Source organism: Eucyclogobius newberryi, unplaced genomic scaffold (genome assembly GCF_026437365.1).
Source record: "Eucyclogobius newberryi isolate DKJ021-1_F unplaced genomic scaffold, fEucNew1.0.hap1 SCAF_10, whole genome shotgun sequence".
Taxonomy (NCBI): Eukaryota; Metazoa; Chordata; class Actinopteri; order Gobiiformes; family Gobiidae; genus Eucyclogobius; species Eucyclogobius newberryi.
In genome coordinates this window covers 27,162,430-27,184,671 of record NW_027315724.1, presented here as the reverse complement: position 1 = coordinate 27,184,671, position 22,242 = coordinate 27,162,430, and the positions used below count along the sequence as shown (strand labels likewise).

General features: G+C 39.3%; 1 protein-coding gene across 11 annotated transcripts in view; it reads left to right on the top strand.

The window, feature by feature from the left end:
- Nucleotides 1–22,242, top strand: part of nectin1b (nectin cell adhesion molecule 1b) — a 165,120-nt gene that overhangs the window by 67,703 nt on the left and 75,175 nt on the right. For all 11 annotated transcript variants that reach the window (XM_072453010.1, XM_072453013.1, XM_072453005.1 and 8 more), the window contains exons 3-5: nt 730–1,029; nt 2,189–2,306; nt 9,065–9,216. In XM_072453010.1, coding sequence (XP_072309111.1) covers nt 730–1,029; nt 2,189–2,306; nt 9,065–9,216 — 570 coding nt within the window. The remainder of the gene's footprint in view (nt 1–729; nt 1,030–2,188; nt 2,307–9,064; nt 9,217–22,242) is intronic.

Sequence of the window (22,242 nt, the reverse complement as noted above, 5' to 3'; positions counted from 1 at the left end):
TTATAAAATGAGGAATTTGTGGCAGCTATGAGTCAATAAAAATGCCAGGTGAGACATAAATCAATGACACCACTTCAGAGTGTGCAATTTGTCACGAATAATCGTATCTCGAGCGGAAAATCAGAAGTGACTTTGATGCAGTTTATCTCGAAAAGATGCCGCTTTGATAACGTTGCGCCCTATCGTTTATCAGAGAACTAGTTGGTAATGAAGTGTTAGCGCTTTTTCCATTAGGCCACACCAGAAGACAAAGCCCCTATAGTTGAAGTACCTCATCTCAATGTTTTTGTGAGTCACAGAGGCTGCCATGTCAATCCCTATCTCAGCCCGTGCAGATCACCAGTGCTGTTGTGTTCAAAAGCCCTCTTCTTAGCCCTGTCTCTTTCACTTGTGCACTTGCTTAAGCTCAAGCCCCTTCGTTTGAAGTATTAAAAAGTAGATTGCTAATTGGCATCTCACAAAAGGATTCAAATTGGATGAGTGTGCATTTGGGTAGGCAAGTGCGTGCTACATTTGAGAGAGCTTTGACAACTGCCTTTGCTTTGAGGATGAAGGCAAAGAGGCAAAATCTGATTTGAGTATCTTTTTATCCGGGGCCTCTTTTGTTTAATTTAGTGTTTTGATCAAACCACAGACAACCAGCAGGTGTCGGAGAAATAGAAATGTCAAGAAAAAAACATGCCTCTTGTTGCAGTCTGTCATTATTATCTATGTTTTTCTTTTATTCAGCTCGACCTTTGACCCGCATGACCCTCACGTCGCCCACCATTGTAGCCAGGCCACAGAAGCGCAAGACAACAGTAGCGACCTGTGTGTCAGCCAATGGCAAGCCTCCGAGCATCATCAGATGGGACACCCGGTTGAAGGGCGAGGCCACGTTCCAGGAGACCCGAAACCAGAACGGGACGGTGACGGTGAGGAGCAACTACATGGTGATCCCGAGCCGAGAGACGCACAAGCAGAAACTCACCTGCATCGTGACGTACCGCAGCGAGAAGATCACAGAGAGCGTGGTGCTCAATGTGCAATGTAAGTCCTGCGTTGTTTTGTAGAAATGTTTTACGGCTCATTTATGGGGCATTTTCGTACGTAAACAGCTGGAAACATGTTTACCGTCAATACATTTATACTTACTATCATTTATAATGTCAAGGCCGTAATAAAGCACCAGAGGATGCACAAAGTCAGATACAGAATGGACTAAAACGGAAGAAAAAGTGCAACTAGAAAAACAAACATGGAGGCGCCTACGGCAGGTTTTACATCCGAGAAAACAGGGTTGGATATTATTTGTTATGCAGCTTGTTTGTAGAAAGTTGAGCTTCCAGCTGGTGGTGCTGTGTTCACTGCTGTTCCCAGTGGTCAGGACTTGTACAGCACCGCAAAGCATTCAAAAGCTGTGAGCAGACAAATCTAATACGAGCCAAATGACGGACAACACATCGGACAGAAGCCTCTAAGCGTATCCGTATGTGTCTCAGATGTAGAGCATACATGAAGAGTAACGTACAAAGAAACGACTGCTGTAAGTTTAAGGTTGGACTTGTGACTGTATTCAAAATGTAAAACATATTATTTATGTATCTTAAGGTAATTAAAACATGTATTAAAAGAAAACTGTTGTATTTTCCTTGGGCAAGACACTTAACCCTCCTCGCCCCCACAGTCTGTTACATCGGTGTATGAATGCGTGTGATGCCATTTTAATTGTGTTCATCTTAAGACTTTTAAAGAGGAGCTTTTTTTCTTTCTTCTTACATCAAACTGTGGCGTACAATACTTGTTTTATTATGGTATGTTAGTTTAAACCAGTGTTGAAGCCTTTTTATGTTTGGTTAACCTTTGTTATGGTGACGCAAAAAGCCCCAAAATACATTTTACATAGCATTCAAATCACAGTATTTTTATGTATATATTTTTTTTTCCTTTTTAAAGATAAATACAAGTGGCTTTCGAAATTCATTTTCTGAACTTAAAAAAGACTGACATTGTGTCAATGTCATTTTAACACAACTAATTGGTTAAATGTATCTCTGCAGTCTGAAGTCAGCTCCAAACCGCTTGTTTTTACTGGCAGAGGATGAATTGCACAGCTTTATTCCCCCAAATAATATGTATTAACATAACATAACATTTGTTTTACTTTATAATAGGTGCTGGTCTGACTTTAGCTTGTCTTGTTTGGCAGATGAGCCTGAGGTGAAGATCGAGGGCTTCGATGGGAACTGGTACCTAAATCGTCAAAACGTACAGCTGACCTGCAGAGCCGATGCCAACCCTCCTGTCACCATCTACCAGTGGAAGCTGTAAGTCTCATTAAGCCTCACAACCCCTCAGGCTTTCACAGCTTCACTCACATTAGAGCACATGGGGAGATTTTTATAGCAGTCAAGGTAAACCATTTTCTGCCACACAGTTCATATTTTGTATCCAAGAGCTTGTTTTTCGCCCACTCCAGATTCTGTCTCAATTTACTACCATTTGTTTGTGTATAAAACATATAATGGAGATAAGGGAAGGTCCGGGGGCTTGGCACAATAGTCCCCTTGCAGCAACAACACACACTACTATCTCGCCAGATACTGTGTGATAAATGCAAACAGAAATCCTTTGCTCTGGGCTTTTGCTTTGAAGTCTTGAGTTCAGGTATGCAGGTATAGTCGGCATTGTTAGTCAGGTTGTGTTTTCTGGAGGGCAGTGAAGGCAGCGGTTTTGTCCCTGACACATCAGAGGAGTGCAGTACCACATTTGTAAGGGTTTGAGCAACATACCGCAGCCCTGACATCATGGTGTGTTATTGAGAAGGATATACAAATGTGTTTACAATGGCCGTGCAATCACTAAATAACCTCAGCTCTGTTTGGTTGGTTTAACAGGAAAACAAACTGGTTGTGCAGGAATGAGATAATGCAAACTGGCAATGGAAGGACATCTTATTGTGAGGCCAAAATGGCATTTGGTGATGCTGAAAGGGATTGTGAGAAATGCCGCTAACTAAGAGTGCTTTAATAAATATAGATTTTTATGAGAAATCCTGCAAAGGTCAGTATGGTTTTTGTAGATTCTTTACCTTTGAGGGATAAAAGGATTGTATGATGCAATGAAAAGAGAGATGTTGGGTATTATGAAGCAACATGCACCTTATTGTATTTATGAATCGATTAATATGTTTTTATTACTTAGAAAATTCTCCATTTTGAGTTGTTAAAGTTAGTCATTGTGCTTTCCAAAGTAGGGATGTTAAAATGATTCAGTCATGTAATTATTCAGGTCACAATATAATCATAAAAACTAAAAAAAATATAATTATGTCAAAATTAAGTCATTTAAATCTAATAGTAGTAAAACTAAATGTAAAGTACTTTTTGTCATGGTGGTTTATGTCCAATTAACATTTCTTTATCGTTCATAAAGTTTGATTTAATAAAATTGGTCACATAATGGAGGAATTATGCTGGATAATAATTATACTATTAGACAATATGAATGAAAACGATTAAAGATTTTAAATAATCTGGTTTATATAATTGAAAAGGATCTGGATATTGGATATTGTGACAAAAGCACATGTACAGAACATTCAGTGCCACAATATCCCATGACTTTCCTGCATTTAGTCTTAAATAAGAGCTAGTAAGTATCATAAAATGTGTGTTAACTGCAAACATTTAAGATAAAGCATTAAGTAATACACAATAAACCACATGATTGCAGTGTCTTGGAGTGGGTCAGATTATCGTACCCAGGATGTATCCATTCTACAGACCAACGCTGGGCTTTAATGAGGCATTCAATTCATTTATTTTTTGAGAAAGCACTGATTTACAAGCAACCAAAAGGGAAAGATAGTGAATAATAGTGTGTGTTTGTGTAGATTTAGTCAGATCAGAGATAAGAAGGAGGAGGAGGAGGGGAGACGTGATGTAGAAAGACTAGAGCGCCGCGCTGACAGATCGGAGGGGACGGCCATTGCTGCACTGAAAATGAGAAGCCAAATGTGTTGTGAAGGTTCCCCTGGGCTGCACTGTGGAGGTCAGCACAAGGCTGTGACGGAGCCATCCCGAACGGGCCGGCCGCATTACGTCACGCCAAAACTCACACAGACACACTCCAAAAAGGACAATGGTTAGACAAATACTGCAGATAGCTCTACGGGAAGGGCGCGTTGCCTCAGTTCAAACACAGAGGAAAACGCACACATTTGAACACATTTGAACTGTGATGTTTGTTCTGGGACCTACCGCTCACACTGAAGAGAATTCAAAACCAACAACGTGCACGTACTGAATAACGGCAGATGCATTTGAATGGGTTGAATTATGATGTGATTTGGTGTAGTCCCTTTTCGTCCAGGAGTGATTTCATGGTAGAAAATGAAATTGTGATGTCATTATTAGTAGTGATTATTAGATTACAGGAGAACATGCAATTATATACAATTAAAATGTATACAGAAAACTACTAGTAAACATTGTGTCTATTTATCTCGGATTAAACTCACAATTCAAATCTCAAGATATATCACACATCATACTTCTGTGAATAAATCTTTTAAAATCCACTCAAAATCATAAGTTGACTAATTCATGCTTGTCAGTGCACATTATCCAGACAGTTTTAAACCTCATTCAGCAACAAACTAAAATGCAATGCTAGAATATTGCTAAATGTACACTCACTAATGTGTTTAAAACCACTTTTATGTTTCCAAACACTAAACAAGTCTATATTCTTACAAATGTAGGTCAATTTGAGTTACATTGTGTTCAATAACATCCTCTTCTGGTATTATCAATGAAAATGGAATAACAGACGGAATAATATTTTTGATTGCACTAAAAGACTTGAAAACGTGGCTATACAAAGAGTAAAATAAAGCCTTCTAAAACTGTTTTAAATGGCCCTTAGCTTTTTATGCACTAATCAATTATATCTGGGGTCAAAGCTCTGAGAAATGTTCCAGATATGAACAGAACATTAGAACTAACTATCCTTATGCACATTCTGAAGAGAGAATAAAAGAAGTGTCGTTACTAAGACTATGTTCACAGACTCCATATTGTCTACGAAGACCATTTACCCCAGTTTATTCATACTTTTTTCACTCTGACATCAAAATACAACAGGAGCATTTAATTGGCTGAAGAAAGATGCACTTTTAATTAACCCAGGTCACCTTGGTGCCATCATCAGCCACTGTTATTGAGAAATGCATTCATGATCATGATAATGTCTTATTTTTGACTGATTTGGGGCGCAGATATGATGATTAGATTATTTATCTTGTTAACATGTCAAATGAAAAGTACAACGTGCCCCTTAGACAGGTTAGGCAGGTTAATCATTTATTTCTAATCAGTTAGCTGCTGTAGTGCGCCTTTGTTGCACTGGCTCGCATTCTTCTCCCGCAGCCTGACATTTTGACTTTGCAATTTGTTTGCCAAATTGTTTCATCGCATCATCACGGCGAGTCTCTGAACGTTGTCTATGTAGAGTATTTGCTTGTCCGTGAATAGATTATGAACACTTCCTCATCAAAGTGTGCTGATATTTTCTGTCTCTGCGCTATAGGATGAGGGTGAAAACGCTCTGCCAGCCTTTCATTTCTCCAGGAATCAATTGGGCTTTACTGAGCGCAGCATTTGATATAGGCCAGGGAACGGATTACTGAAGTGTGACTTACACCAGTGAGGCTTGTTTTCAGCTCCAGTGCAACAAACAAACAACACTGTAAGAGCAGCTCCAACAGTTATCTTTGAAGTATCGTGGAAATATATACTGCGTTAAGACAATGCTGTAAAGAAAAAATGGCTCAAAACAAAGATTTAAAGTTGCATTTCAATGTAACTTCTCGGTTTCATGGTCGGCTAGTGAAGTGAATTGATTAATCGCAACTAATCGATTATTTAAATTATTATCGACTGGTCTATAAGTTGATTTATGACTCAAATTGAGCCGCAATTCTGTGGTGTAGACTTTGTGTATTCAATTAAATCACTTTTTTGTCCATGAATATGCTCCACCAGGATCCTCCAACGGCATCACTTTAGTGTTCTTAACAACAAATTGACTAATCAAAAGAATAATTGTTAGACTCATCTGCAGTCGTTAGTTACAGCCTAATATGTAGATGTAATTGCTTAGCCTACATTGTTCCGTATTATGGCATTAAACTTGTAAACTTGTAAAACCACCTGACAAAGTTATTGGTCAGGGGTCTGTCTCATTTATAAAGCGTGCATACGAACAAAAACTGACTTTCACGTTAAATTTGTGATCTATTATAACTTAACTTGAAAACACTTTACATGTGTAGGATTTCAGTCATGAGCCAGACGGGAAAGACTCCTCCGTTTCCCCATGTAAGGAAAGCAAAGTGAGAAAGAGATTAACCTAAACATGAGCCGATAATGAGCAGACTAAGAGAGAGTCGCTGCAGCAGAGACACAGGTGTAAATTGCCCTGTCATTAAACATTTGCTAAATTGCAAAGGCCTTTTTCCTATATTTACCTGCGCTTAACCATGGCTTAATGCTCTGGAAACCATAGCCTACGTTTTATTTCACGTGATGTGTGCACATTAGGACAGCAGGGAGACAACCGGGAGACAGCAGGGACACATGCTGCAGTGTGTGAGACGTGGGACAAGGGAACGGCAGAACTGCGCCGGCGCCGTGCCCATGACAGCAGACGGCAAGACGCTGCTTTAGACAAACTCTTATGTCCAGCATCTCCTTAAATAAAACAAAATGAGCCAGCACCTCGTGTGTGAGGAGGACATCACCATGAATCCAAAACACCCTCATAATTCCCCATAAATGTAGCCTATTACTTCATATTTCCTGCAAATATAAATGCTTTGCGCACTTATCACACACTTCCTCAAACTGGCTCCTTCTCTCTGAGCACAGATCACCTTCTGCCTCATCTCTGAAAACTCCTTCATTGGAAAAGACTGACATTGTGACATTGTCTTTTTATAAAATCCAAACTTAAATTGGAACATCACGTAAGTCACATTTGGACCCCATTTTGTACGCACATACGCTTTATAAATGAGACCCCAGATCTGTATTAGTATGTATTTTATTAGTATGTGTTTTTCTTTAACAATAATACAATTTAATTATGAATGCAGCTAAATATGTTTAAAACCTTATTGAGGATTATTCAGGGACAGTTACATAGTGCACCTTAAACATTGGTATGGTTGTTTTTACTTTGTTAAATAACACCTTCATTTTTACAGTGTTGTTAAAAGTTTAGCTTCGTAATTCAATTTTCAACGAAGCCATATCCAATCTTAATAGCTTTATTATAGTACAATTAAGTGCGCAATTTTCTCTCATCAACTAAATTATTCTCACAAATTGCTTTAGTAAGAGAAAAAAGGGAGGGTTTTTGCACCATCCACAGAAATATGTTTGTTAATAGCTTTTAGGGTCAAGCACTTATAAAATATTGCCTATAATTACTATATTGAGCGTGTGCCATCTTGAACTATTTGTCCTGTGAAAAATAACCCTTTTTTTCTGTTCTTTTTAAATCATGTCCATTTGGATTTTGAGTCACAACTGCTCATAATTTTAACCAATTGTAGCTGCTTCAAAATCACCCACTGGATCTCATTGAAGGAACGAGAAACCGACAGAAAACAGCTAATTGAGGTGAAATGTGACGCCCCCATCAGCCCGCAGGCGCCATAAAAGGTGTCCAGATAGTCGAACCAAGGTTTTGTGTGCGCTTGATCCATGACCTCTGAGTTTGCTGACCGGATCAAAGGGCGGGTGGCAGTTTGAATACAGCAGGAAGTAGCCCAACCATGAAGACAAACACCTCAGGCTGGAGGAACACGCTGCTCTCCTCCTCGCTACATTCGCGCTTGATCAGCTGCCTTTTTTTTTGACATCTCCCTTGAGTTCGGAGTTCAGTCATGTGCATTGTGGGTAGGTAGCTGTTTGCGGCGCACTCCCTTTAGCTCGCTCCGGAGATGTTTTAAATTCTGAAAAGGGAGGTTATGTCCTTACCTGTTTGGACCTGCTGGGATTCCCTGTCTTCATAATTTTGTTTGGACTTGATGGATGATGGCTGAAATATCTCGCTGTCAAATATTTCTGGTATTTGTCTTGTCGCTCCCCACACACACGCACACTCAGCCAGCCAGCTTTGTTTTGCCCCTGAGTATGTATTTCTACCGACTGTTTTTGCTTATGGCGTCTTAAGCATCGCCTCCCGTCCTCAACGCTTTTAGATCCCAAAAGTGAATGTTTGTTTGGACTCTCTGAATGTGGATATACGATATTCCTATTAGAGACGTCATGATATCAATTACAGTATTGTGAGAAGAAACATCCCAATTTTTGACACAATTTTCCCTCATTGAAATGCATCAGTATTAATCTTATCTTTGTGTGAAAATCTTTATAAAAATCAAGCCTTCTGAATGAGAAAGTTAATGTTACAGCCAAATATAAAAGTAAATAGAATATATATTGAATTGAATAGAAATTACATAACTTCTAAAATAGTCATGATTGTATTATTTTTATATATATTGTGACCTAAATAATGACAAGTATTATTATTATTAAGTTGATAATCTTGACATTTCTATTATTTTGTCTCCTTAGACTCCTGTGTCTGTTAATATTATAGTCAGCACTTAATATCAAAAGCAGTTTTATATCAAATTGGGCTTTCAAATATACGTTTTTTTGGAAACTAAACAAAATGCATTCTATTTGTATCTTAAATGGTACTTAAAGGTGCAGTGCTTAACTTTTCTGGTAGTTTGTCACCTGCTTTTCTCTCTGGCATTTACTTACTTTACATTTATCTCCTCCCCCAGATCAAGTTACAGGTCAGATCTATGGAGAAATGTATCTGTGAGCAATGAAAACACCCTTGATTTGAGAAAAGTTGAAGTTGAGTCATACAAGCAAAGCCTCTCCATGGAAACGGGCAGAACATCTTTAACATCAAACACACTTGAGCTCTTGAGGGACATTTTGTTGCACTAGAACAATCTTACAATTAACGATTTCCTCTCCTTTTCTTTTCTCAGTCTAAACGGATCCATTCCCAGCAACGTGGAAATCAAAAACAACACGCTGTTTTTCAAGGGCTCTGTGACCTATGACCTCGCTGGAACCTACGTGTGCGACGCCACCAACGGCATCGGGACTCGCACTGGCAGCGTGGAGGTCAACATTACAGGTAAACGCTGCTTATTCTGGACTAATCTCTGAGTCTATCCAACATAACTTATATCAATACAGTAAGCTTCTCACAATCTGCCACATTCTAATGGAAAAACAACACAGAGCAACTACAAGGATGTACAAAATTAAAACTTTAGAGAATAGTATCAAAATATATGTACTGTAATGCCTTAATTATAACATCAAGGTTAGAACATGTAGTGCTCTTCAGACCTGCTACAGGGTAAAGCGTCCAGGTCTGTGTGAGGACTATATGTTTATGATCAGTTCCTTTAAAACAGTGGCTTTGTGGTGAAGAAACTGTATTGATAATTGTTTGCTTGCATCACACTCACATTTCAAAACAGCCTCAGTTTCTTTTGCTTTGTCCTTTCTTTTACTTCTTGGGAAAACCAAATGCTGAACAAAACTGATCAAGTTGCCTAATCTTCCACTGAATATTTGGCACTAACAAACACTGTGCTCAATCTGGGTAAAAAAAAAAAAAAATCTTATTGGTCCATTTAATATTCATGGTCCTGTACGATCTCACATTCTTCATGGACGTTTGTGGAGATCAGTGTACAGGGAGCTGCTGCGTGGAGTTGGGACACTGTCAGTTTTGCTTGGTCTTTCTTCCTGTTGCTTCTGGTTTCTGGGAAGCGGGGGTGTTCTAACTTGCATTGCTTTTGCATGTTGACTCATGTTGTGTCTCTAGCACAGCTCTGCTGTGTGAACCCAACAGCTGTGCCTTTACACTATCATCCATAGCCAAAGCTTAGCTTCTTGTTTTTTCCTTCTTCCGCCATGTAACTCTATAGGACAAAGAGCCTTTGTGGGATATGATGTCATCATTAGTAATGTGAAAAGTAGTGGGTCCAGAGGAGGGTTAAGTATGTGCTGAGAGAAATATTAGAGGACTTACAAAGTAAAGAAGCTAGACTGTTGTGTGCTCAAGTTCTCTCTTTCTTGGTCTATTCGGTAAACGTTGGTACATATATATATATATATATATATATATATATATATATATATATATATATATATGGTAATCCACTTTATGATTTTATTAGGACTTTAAGGGCAATGAATACATTATGTATCCCATAATATGGCTGTAACATTACACTGCATCGTACTGATCTTACATGGAATTGAATGCAAAATGTAGAATAGAGCGGTTTGTTTTTTATATTGATTAGTTTGACACTAACACAATATGGTTACAGTGGACTAGATATTTCCGGCTCATTCTTTGAAACCATTTGTTGCTTCCTGACACTGGCTGTCCATAATGACCTGGCGTTGGAGATGGAGAATGCTAATGCTTCATTAACTTCAAAGAGCATCTTTGTGTGTCCCCAGCCTGAATCAGGCCGGCTGCACAAGTGGCAGGTGAGCAAGCTCACTGCTGGCAGAGGTTCAAGGCTGCAGCAGTCACCTCCCAGCTCCTGATAAGTGTTCTCCGCAGAGGGGTAGGAAGCAGCAGCTGCAACTAGATTTGTTCAACAGCTCATAGAGCTAAGAGCGCTCATTTGTGCTCAGAACAGTAGTGCTCAGGAGAGTGCACTGTGCAGGTCACCTGTGCAAGTAAAACATGTGCTCAGTTTGTAAAATGTAGTGCAATGGCTCCACAAACTGCTCATAATAAAGCAAAACCCATGAGTGGTCATAGCAGCCATGTTAGCTGCTGGGACTAATGCATTGGCCTGTATCAAATGCAGTGAACTCTGTGAATACGGACTCTACCAGCACTTTTCCTTCGACACTTGAATGAGCAACTGCAAAGCTGCACTGTAGTATTAAAAGCCTTACCTCATAAAATACAATTTTACACTTTATATCTCAGAAATGCTTCTTTCTCTCTTGGAAACACCCCAAACACAACTGAGAAGCTAAAGTACAATTAAATCGTCCTTGTCTGTATGTTTTAATGGACACATTTGTTGGAGCCGCATAAGTGTCGACTCAGCAGACTGAGGGGCCACGGAGCACCTTGTTTCAATTAGTTTGAGGATCTGCTCTCGGCTGAGACGCCACAGACTGTGTGCAACTCTGAGCTCTGGCTCCACCAGGACATATGTTCTCAGCTACACTGTCACAATCTAATGAACCTCTCCTGTTTTAATCAATCCTCAAACACAGAGGAGGAGGAGGTTAAATCTATAGCCACAGAGATGAGCCATATATAATAGCTTCTCCTCATTGACTTCAGAAATCTCCTGAGAGTCAGTCAACAAGTTGTCAGATCTTATTAATCAGCTAATTACAAAGATGCATTAAAAAACTTTCTTCAATGTTACACTTCAGCCTGTGGTTATCAAAAAAGAAAACCATTGAAGTTGGTGGAACTATTGAAACCGCGGGAAGAGCCCTAAATGATGTGGTCAGACCTCAAGATCCTCCCTCACTCCAGAGAACAAACTGGGCCTTTCTTTTTGATAAGCAGCATTTTCCCATCAACCGTTGTAAACAAATCAGTGTCAGCGCCTCACTCTTCTTCCCACAGCGTTCAAAGACTTGGTGAATGACCTTTTGTGTTGAGATAACCTTACAATTATAGCATTATCACTACTGACGAAAAGAAAGGGGAGGATTTTCGTGCGGAAGTTCCTTTTGTTTACTCTTCTGAATAATCCGATAAACTGGCATTCAAGTTTTTAACCTTGACTCACACAACAGCGAACAACACGTCTTTGTTAGACCAAGCATGTGCATAATTCCTGGCTTGATAATAATAGATAAATTGTGTCAGGTTTTGGCAAGGTTAGGATTATAAGCAATGTTGAGCTGATCCAGGGCAGTAGCTTTAACACTTGAGGAGAGCTGGATGATTATCGCAGTAAAATGTGCTTTGAAAGTGCGTTTAAAAAGCAGGAACAGCCTGTCTTGACCTTTCTTAGCTCGCTGTGGATGTAAGAACATTTAAAATGCATTACTAAAACTGTCTAGTCCAATGGAAAAAAACTAAAACCAAAGTGACTAAGGGAAATAGCTCAGATTTTGATTTGTTTGTCTGGAAGGATCATCGTTCTAAGTACCTCAAACCATCAAAAAGTGTTGATAATTACGACTTTTCTGCATAATTAGTTGATTCTCTCTCTCTACAGTGATACTTCATATATTTATATCTCGTACGTCTTGTAATGGTTCCTTAATTAAACAACAAAGCCGGTGCAATCCACTAAAAAATGTAACTTCTCTGGTGGAACCTGTTTGGAGATTAGTGCTCCACATTATGGCATCAAACGTATGTCATAATTATCACAAGCACCAGGCCAAGTTACAGATCAAGTTTGTGTATTTATAAAGCAAGTGTACGTACAAAAATGTTACCTTCCCCTTTTCACGTTAAGTTTGGGATTTATAAAAAGACAACTTGACCTAAAATGCTCAGAAAGATGAATATTTAGTTATTTTTTGGCAGTGTATATATAAAACTTAGCGCATTAAAAACCTGTACTGTCACTGCTGTATCGTCCGGGTCTCTCTTGTGTTGTTTTACAGCTCTTCACGAAGTAATGAGAGCGTTTGATGGCGCTTGAGATTTAGTGGCAGCGGCCCGAGTGGACACACCTGCTATTGTCAGCACTTTCCAGCGGGGCCGGTAGATTTGAGAGGTACAGAATGCAGCTGAATGAGGCCTGCACCTGTTCTCTCTGTTTGTGTTACACGTTATTAACAAAAATCTGCTTTTATGAGAGATTTTTGTTAGGAGTAGTAGCACAAAACCATGTTATTGACAAGAGCTTTTGCTGGTAACTTTGTGGCTTGATTGTGGCCGTGATGACATACTGTATTTCTAATTTCTGATACTACACCAAACGATACAAAACTGACTCTCAAATCCATTCGCCAGGGCTAATTTAGATCAAATCATCCATGTAAATCTTTGGATGGTGGGAGTTGATTTTCTTATTTACCGTGACATTTCCAGTTTAACATTGACTATTATACAATCCAACTTATAGCCAAAGGCACTCGGATTTGAATAAATGTGCTGCTCCCTGAGAAAATTACCAAAAGCCACACAAATGCAGACAAAAACACAGAATACCGTAATCATTCTGAAAAACACTGGGATTTCCAGTCGTATTACTCAGACGTAGACAGTGCAGAAAGAGAGTGAGCCTCACAGACCTTTAATAATGGCCTTGTTGAATAAAACAACCATCAGAGCGTCGCTGACATCTGAGCCGTGCATACTACCGTTTTCATCTTCTTTATTTTCTGACAGAGACAAGTTGCGTGATGATGTCAGCTGTGCAAAGACTCCTCTAGCGATGTGAAATTTGTTTGTCTGCGCTTGTCATTGCCGCGTCACTCTCGATCCTTCTGCTATAACACATGCATTATTCATAGATGCAAAGGCCACACGTGTATACGGCGTATATCATTACGTTCTTACATGTTGTCAGCCAGGTCGAACGGTGCTGCCAGTGTCATCAGTCTTTTCCCGCTAAACTTTATGATCCCAGCTACAATGCGAGATAGAAAATTCGAGAGGGACTAAGCGCCACTCGGATCCTGCCAAGATCACAGCTCATTATCCAAATGAGAAGTTAGCATGAAGCGCTCCCCCTCGCCTGCACGCCACAGGGCGGCCCATAAAGCTGCTGCTGTCTGCTCTGAGCCAAAGGGGGCAGAGATGGTTGCATGCAGATCACTTTGCATAAAATGGTGGATAGAGGGTTCTATTCTGTTTTATTTTATTTCTTGTTCAGAAGAAATCTATATTGGCCAGAGGAATTACTTGGAAATGTCACTGTGAGCAATACACTGTTTTGAGGTACAGCAAAGGATTTAGCAATATTACTCGCATCAATACTGCTTATAATTGAACAGTAATTTAACAGTACTACTATTGGTTACAATTCATAATAGTATAATTTACAATCATTAATGTATCAACACCAAAACAATCAGGCATAATGTAGTTGATTTTTGCTACTTGGTTGAAAGAAGTAAACACAGAAGTGAACATGTATGCGCCGATATGAGGGTGGGCATTATTAATATAGTTGAAGAGCTCAAAAATCAAAATTCATTATGTAAATCAGAAATGTGTTAAAACATGTATTAGTTTAAGTTTGATTATCAAACAAATGTGAAATGTATGTAATAATATCATAAAAGTGCAATTACCTTATGGCCATATTTGAAAGTTTACACCATAACCTTTTTTAACATTTTGATTTTAAGTGCAAGTATGTACTCATTAATCAAATTTTGCATATCTTCAAAACAACATTAAAAGTATGATTTATCGCCCACCTCCGGCTGGATGATCAATGCAGAGCTGTCAGGTCGTGTGCGCAGGAGTTTCATGCTCATACTTGAACCTCAGCACTGTTAACAGTCCAGATTATTGAAGAAGTGGACAGTTAAGACGATTCCAGGTTTTTGTACACGCTCAATTGGTTTATGTGAATCTATTATCTGAAACCAAAGGCAAATCTAAATAAGTGAACAGTGAACACCATAGGCAGCCCAATAAACTTTCACTTCTAAGTCGAGTCAGTGCCAAAGGACAAAGAGATTGAAACATGCAGATCGTCTCGCTTAAAATGGAGGACAGATGCTGAGATGTTTTTTGGAGGGAGAGAAAAGAAGGATGCACTGGCTGCAGGAGTGAAATGGAAATGTCACCGGGGGAGTGCATGTGAGAGCAGCTCGCGCGGTGATTTATCTTAACATTTGTTTCTGCATGGCTTGCTGTTCTGGCCTCTCCCGAGAATATGCAAGCAGACGGGGGGAAAGAGAGAAGGAGTGATGCGCGCGGGCAGACGGAGCCGCGATTGGCCCACTGTTCTGAGAGGATCCTTGCTCAAGCCCCGCCCCCTCCATTGTCATTGGATCGGTCACGTCGTTCGCTGATGAAGTAGGTCAGATTCTGTCCCAAGGTCTGACCACTGGCTCCAGAGCCGCCGCCGCCGCTGCCGTTGTTGCTGTCTCGGCGATGGCGGGGGTGATTCATTCATTACCCGCGGTGCTTCAAAATAATAACAAGCCCATAACAAAAAATGGAGAGAGGGAGTGGCTGGGGGTGATTGGGGTCATGTGGTAAACAAACATGCCCGATCAGGGCTTAGCGCACAGTAACATGGAGAGAGTCTCAGGCTGCGGATTTGCTGACCCAATAACTTACTCTTACAATGCGAGGATGTGTGGCTCTCGGGCACTTAAGAGATGCATGAAGTTGTAGAAAAAGGGATTATCTGCTGTAGTTGAGAGTGTAAGATTATGGAGGACATCGAGGTGGGAGATAATATGTGTGGATGAAATGCGATTGTTGTTTTGATATAGGCTAGATTTGAATAATGACTATATTATGATATACAATAAGACTATTAAAAGGGTTGCCAAATAATCAGTTTAACAATAAAAGTCTAATAAATTGCTATTTAATTTTAAATATCGTGCAATGTGATATTTTTACACTTCACATTTAGAGACATATTTTAGCACATTTCTGATGGATTGCAATAGATCAATAAATATCATCAGCAAGATATATATATATGTTTTAAAATGTTATGTTATTAAGCGAACAACAATTTGTCATTTTTAGCCATTATATATGTCTGTCAAATCTTTCAAATGTGTGTACAATTTAAAAAATATATAAAGCTAATCCATTACAACTTTTCATCAAGTATATATATATATTAATAATTGTTTACCAGCAGAACATGTGGCATTTCTTGTACAATCTGATTGATCATGTTTCTGTCCCCTCTGTCCTCTAATGCTCTCCTACATTTGAGCCATAACTGATGATGTGCCACATGTCCATACGCCAAACCATCCTTGTTGATGCAGCCCGTATCCATAAATAGGTCACTACATTACCCCAGCAGTGATGTCAGCAGTGACTTTCTGCCAGTGTAATTCCCACAAGCAAATCTTATCCATTTATAGTGAAGGGAATATGATTTACCATCTGACTGCAGGATAGCTTAAAATACCCTGCCAAAAGTAATAGAAACTGGGACAAATTATATAACATCCAGGAAATGGCGCAAATACAATGATCAAGCATTAAAATATGACCTCTACCGGGGGGAAAATTGTGTGAGAATTTGAACAAACGGTGTGTCTGGAATACTTGATCAGACCTTACGACCCTAAACCTTACGTGTATTTATGTATGTGTCGGGTCTAAACTTTTTATTAAAGGACACATATTGTACCAAATTGACTTTTTTGCGCTTGTAACTATGTTCTAACCTTGTTCCCTCATCAAAAACATACTTGCAGATGCATTTACTGTAGCTTCATTCACACTAGTTTGATGAATCCTGTTTAGAAAATCCTCTTCCGTCTGACTGTCGAAAACATTTTGTTCTGAATCTCCTATAACAGACGTTTCCTTGATCCAAGTCCATAAATCATCGCCATACTTGTCTAATCTTGTCTCCCGTCTAATCCCGCTGCCTGTAGATGGCACCAAAACTCAGCTAGTCCCGTGAGAAACTGCAGAAATCCAAATGTAATGTATTTATTATAAAAACGTTTTTAGTTCTAAAACATGAGATACCAAACTAAAGGTAAAGGGCATGTTTTAAAGCTAATAACAGTACAAATAATGCAGTGTATATCTGTCCTTTAAGTTAGTGTTGGGAAGTCGCCAGGATAGGTGTTAGGTGAAAACAGAATTTTCTGAACACTGTAGCCTCAAAAGCAGGACAATACAGGATTATTCAGTGCATGCATGAATCAAAACATTATGAGAAAACACCATTATAACATCCTTTATGGGGCCTGTTGTTTTAAGCATATTCTAACCTCGTCAAAACGGGTCCTTAAATGTTTTAAAGTCCAGGTGGCAACTCTACTGCTTGATAAACTACCATGAGCACCAGTTGTCTTACATCTTGCATTAGTATTTTATTCTTGAATGGAAGGAAATGATACCAAAATGTCTCCTCCACTCCCCTCGCCGCACGTCTGTTCGCAGCGGCGGCTTCAGACAGGGTGGTAAATGAAGATCTTTGCTATCACTGAATGAGCGCTTCTCTCCCAATTGTCCTGCTCCTCTCTCACTCATTACTCTGCTCTTTATTTGCTCGTGTCACTCTCCACCTCTCTAAAAGGGCCCTCTTCATCTCTCTTTTCTTCCTGCTGCCACCCGTCCGTGCTCCGGACCCAACCTTTTAATTTTCTTTCATATTGTCTTGTCAGCCCCTCATTTAGTCAAATTAACACCACTCCCCGCTCCAGAGGCTTTTTTTCAAATCCTCCCGTATGATCCCAGCCTGTCATAACATCTTGTCCGAGCGATTGCGCTAAGACTCAGGAATGCCAGTACCTGTTTTCCTTTCATGTACGGACAAGCGCGGAGCGCACCCAGAAACTCTAACCCGCAGGATGTGCTTGTGAAACAGTTGCTGGTGCTCACGTAGGGCGCTCTCTATCTTCAAACACTCCTTTTTGATCCCCCTTTCCTGTTGGCTGTCTCCTTCTGTAGTAGAAAGACAAACCGCCCTTCAGATTGTAGCTGTATGTTGTTTTCCAAAGCCGCAATCTGCCACTGACAAGATGCCATTTACACAACAAGATGTCAGGATTTTTTGAGTTATGTTGTTTATTTTTTGTTCCTCCTCACGTCTACTTTTTTTTTTTTTTTTTTTTTAAACAAATGACTCAGTGATGTCGGCTTGAGAAAGAAAGGAGATTTTAAATTTAATAGGCAGTGGCTGCAATTCAAAATGTCATTCAAGCAATGGGGAAATTCAGAACGTTTTATTCGTTATTTGGTTAGGTATTATCAATGGACATTAAAAGAGATTTGTTATGGAAATTCGACTTTATGACTATAACTGTGTCCTGACCATAATAAAAATGATTGTTTTGATGAAATACCACTATAAAATGATGGGCAGACCGGAAATCAGTGGATCTGTTTCTAATATTGAGTATTTTTAGATGAATATTGAGGTTTACAATGAACACAATTTAAATCCTTATCTTCAAATTCAATCACCACAAAAAGTACATGTCTACAGATGTTTAAATATTGTTATAAACAGTTATAGACGCAGGTACGACTGATCAAAAAGCCCAAGTTACATGCATAAAATGGCGTTAGATGTTTGCGGTTGATTTCCATATCTTCTATTTTAATAAACGACGTGTGAAAGGAAGCGTATTTTTAAAATGCTTTGCCGGTGATAAATCATACACACCAGATCAAATCAGACGTTGCGTGTTCAAAATGGTATGATTAATGCAACTCCTGGTGGCAGCATTTAAAGGCCCTACAGTATTTCATGTTTTTTCATTACCTGTATAAATCTGTCATGCCCTTTGGATTGAATTATAGCCAAGTCAAGGTACATTTTGGTGACGATTAATCTCAATGGTTACAGTAGGGCTTAAGAAACTCAAGGTTAGTTCACTATCTGCATATTTCTGGTGTTAATAGGCAGTAGTTGTGTTGCTGGAACAGTGAGAGCTTGTTGTGAGCTGCTTTGAGGTCTTCTTTATCTGTGTCTTGGCAGGTGTTGCCGGTAGCACTGGTTTGCCGCTGGTTCAAACGCCTCCACCCTCCCACACTCCTGTCAAACACTGGCAATGTTTCAATGCACTTTTATTAATATTCCATAACATGATTACTGCAAACCGTAACTGTGTGTTGTGTATGCTAATTTACATAAATTGCATACATAGGCTATATATAAGATGCGGTTCTAGCAACGTGTTTGGTGGCATGAAGTAAAAGAAAAAGATCCCTTCAAACTTTCAACATTTGAACCGCAATTGGCTGTTTTAGCATATTTCAAGTGTGTATTTAGATTTTTGTATTTTAGATTTGTGTATGTGCAGTGCAAGGTTCATATCTATAGTGAATAGTATTGCAATTACAATTTGATTTGTGATTTATGTTTAGTAATAGAAGTCAGAGCATTAACATTTGAGAGACTGAAATTTGAACTGCTAAACTTATCCAAGAATCCCATGTACAGTGTTGCAGAACATGTTTGTACAGGTCTAAACTACACAGTTAGCAGTTTTATTTTACAGGACAGGATATTTTGTGGTTTGCAAAGGAAAATATGTTTGCTGAATAATTTCGATTGCGATACATCTTGCAGCCCAGTTGTCAGCATTTATTCATGTTATATTTTTCAAGATACCAAGGTGCTTTATAGCTTACAACCGATAACCAATTTTAACAGTCCCATTTTCAATATTTGAAGAAAACATTTCTCACACGACTCTCTTTTGAAAGGTACTAGGGGGAAACTAGTCTATTTCCCATGTTTTGTTGTCTTCTTTTTCAAAAAATTGCACTGCAACCCAGCTTTAGAAAACAACCTTTTCCCAAGCATTCATCCTGTGATCACGAGGCCACTGTGCTGAGTTTGAGGTGATGTTGTGACCTTGCGGAGGGATAAGCTCAAATAGTAGAGGATAACACGGTGAGAACAAGCTTGCCTCTGAGCCAACACATCTCTTTTGTTCCCAAATAAGAAGCTTGTTGCCCTGTTGCTCTGATGAGAAATTATAATATTTTGGACCAGTAGTTTCAGGCCTTTCCTCAACTACATTTCAAAGAGACTCATTGCTTCCGTCCGTTGGCGCTTACTAATTAAACTGCTAATTAAACGTCGCCCTTTTAAACTCCCAGAAAGCCTCATTTATGTGGAGTGGCTGTTTAGCGCTCGAGCTGCCACGCCGAGAGCCCACAAAAATACCTGTCTGTTTACTACGGCTTTCATGTCTGCACGTCGTAGACAGTTGCAAATTTCCATTCATTTGAGCAGCCGTTCTTTGAATATGAGTTTACAAAGGGCAGTGTCACCTGATCCTTTTATTGAAATGCGGGTGATGAAGATCAGCTTTGAAGGAAAACTCTTGTCACCTTTTACAGTCTGGCGTCGGGGCTTTTAGCAGCTTAAGCTAATGTTTTTACGAGAAAGGTCAAGACCACCTGGATGCACAGCGGTCAGCTCCTCCAGACACTGCTCGATACACTTCCATCCTGCTCAGCACACTGACATGCACTATTTGTGTTAGCGATGTATTAGTTTAGAAGGATTCATTCAACAAAGATTTGGTTATGTTAGCACAGTGTGTATTTCTTACAGATTGACAAAAAAGATATATTAGTCCAATATTACATGTCAAAGCTTAGTGTTGTAAAAAGTGAAAACAAAAATGAACAATTAGACCCTTTAAAATACATTCTAAATTCTACATACATTACATACATAATGTGATTGAAATGGAGACCTTTAGATTCATCTCAAAATATAAAAATCAAGATGGTTTTGGCAAATGAAAACCACTCAATGTTAGGGCCTGGTTTAATGCTATTTGTATTTTACAGTGTTTCCATTAATAGAGATTAGATATTTTATGTTAGCATTTAAAATATATTATGTACTTCATTTTGCCCCCATTCGGAAATGTTGCACATTCTGATGATGGAGCATTTAAAGGCTCTTTACTTATCGTCACTAAAACTAGACCATTGAAACTCAGTGCTCAATTGAACATCACCTAAATTCTGAATTCTGAATCACATAAACGTGAACATATTTACATTTCATGAATAATTTTAGAACTTTATTATTTAGTGTTCAAAGTTAGACACTATTATCTAAAAAAGTGTGTTCATGTTATGTTTATGTTGTTGAAATCCTTTTTGAGTATGAGCTTTTTCTTTAGTATTGGAAGTGTGAAACGCTACCATCATCTCACAACACTATTACATTTGCCTTGTTACACACACACACTGTCTATAAATATGTTTTATAACACGCCTCATCGAGTCACAATAGATCATTAACATGCCAATACGTTCCTGTCTCACCACTGCTGCTGCTGCACGGTTTAAGAGACAAACTGGTGCTTTGCTGGCAGCATGTCTTGGTTATTAGCAAGGCAGAATAAAATTAATTTGGATCTTTCTGGTTGATAAGATGTAATAAAGAGGATTCAGTAGTGGACCATAATAGGCATAAGACATTGTAATACTTTTTGGGGGGGCATTTTGTCTTTATTAGATAGCGACAGTACAGGGAATATAGAACAAGGATGAGACAATGACATTTCCCACTCAGTCAATTCAACCTCGGCCACACTCTGATAGACTCTTCCAGACATTGTATCCGCCATTTTACATTTATTACTGAAAATGCATGACCAGAATGGCCATATATAGCATTTGTATTGGCGGTGGAAGCATGAGGACTTCCATGGGGACGTGCGACCTGGCCCTGCTCTAATATCCATGTGTGTAATGAAGACCGGTGTCGGAATAATCCCGTTATAGGAGGCCCGATTAAAACCTGATCTTGAATTTGAGTGCATGCCCAGAGAGATGAGGGGTGTCGGGTCGAGCGGGGGCCTGGCAGAAGCGGGCTCTCGTTTGGCCTGACGATGTGCCATTATCATTACGCGGGGAGGAGGCTGACTTCTCTTTGCTTCTCCATCGCTTTACATCTGCGGCAAATCTCTGTTCGGAGACTTATCTTTGCCCCTAAATACCTGCTCTAATTGAGTGTAATGCATCGGATCTAACCGTGTATCGCCCTCCACGAACACCTCTGCCTGCGTGAGAAATTGGCCCTTTTGTTGCTTTGTGTGAAGAGACTGGCAACGGTATCTCTAGCTATTCTTGGATTTCATGTTTCAAAGCTGGCGAAAGAAAAGGCTAAATGCATTTTATATGGACGAATTAGCGTAGCCACAGAACATCGCAAATTGTAGCTCATGATGGCTAAATGTCTAAGAAAGATAATGATAATCAGTAGTGGCCATTTTAGAAGGAATGCTAACAAGCCAAGTTATTTTGAGAGTGGCCTAAGGCATTGTATTGCTGTTAGATTGTAGAATCATTTTGCATAGTTTGTGTGTCTGTTGTCTTTTTGTGAATAATGCAATTTGCTTTCCATTGTCAATCCCCATACGTGGTGGGCTGCACTGGACTAAGACTATACCCCACCCTCTCGAAACTAATAAGTATCTCTTTGTATCTGACACAAACGGCACTCAGGGGACTACAGCGGCAAAAACAGCTATTTATACAGAG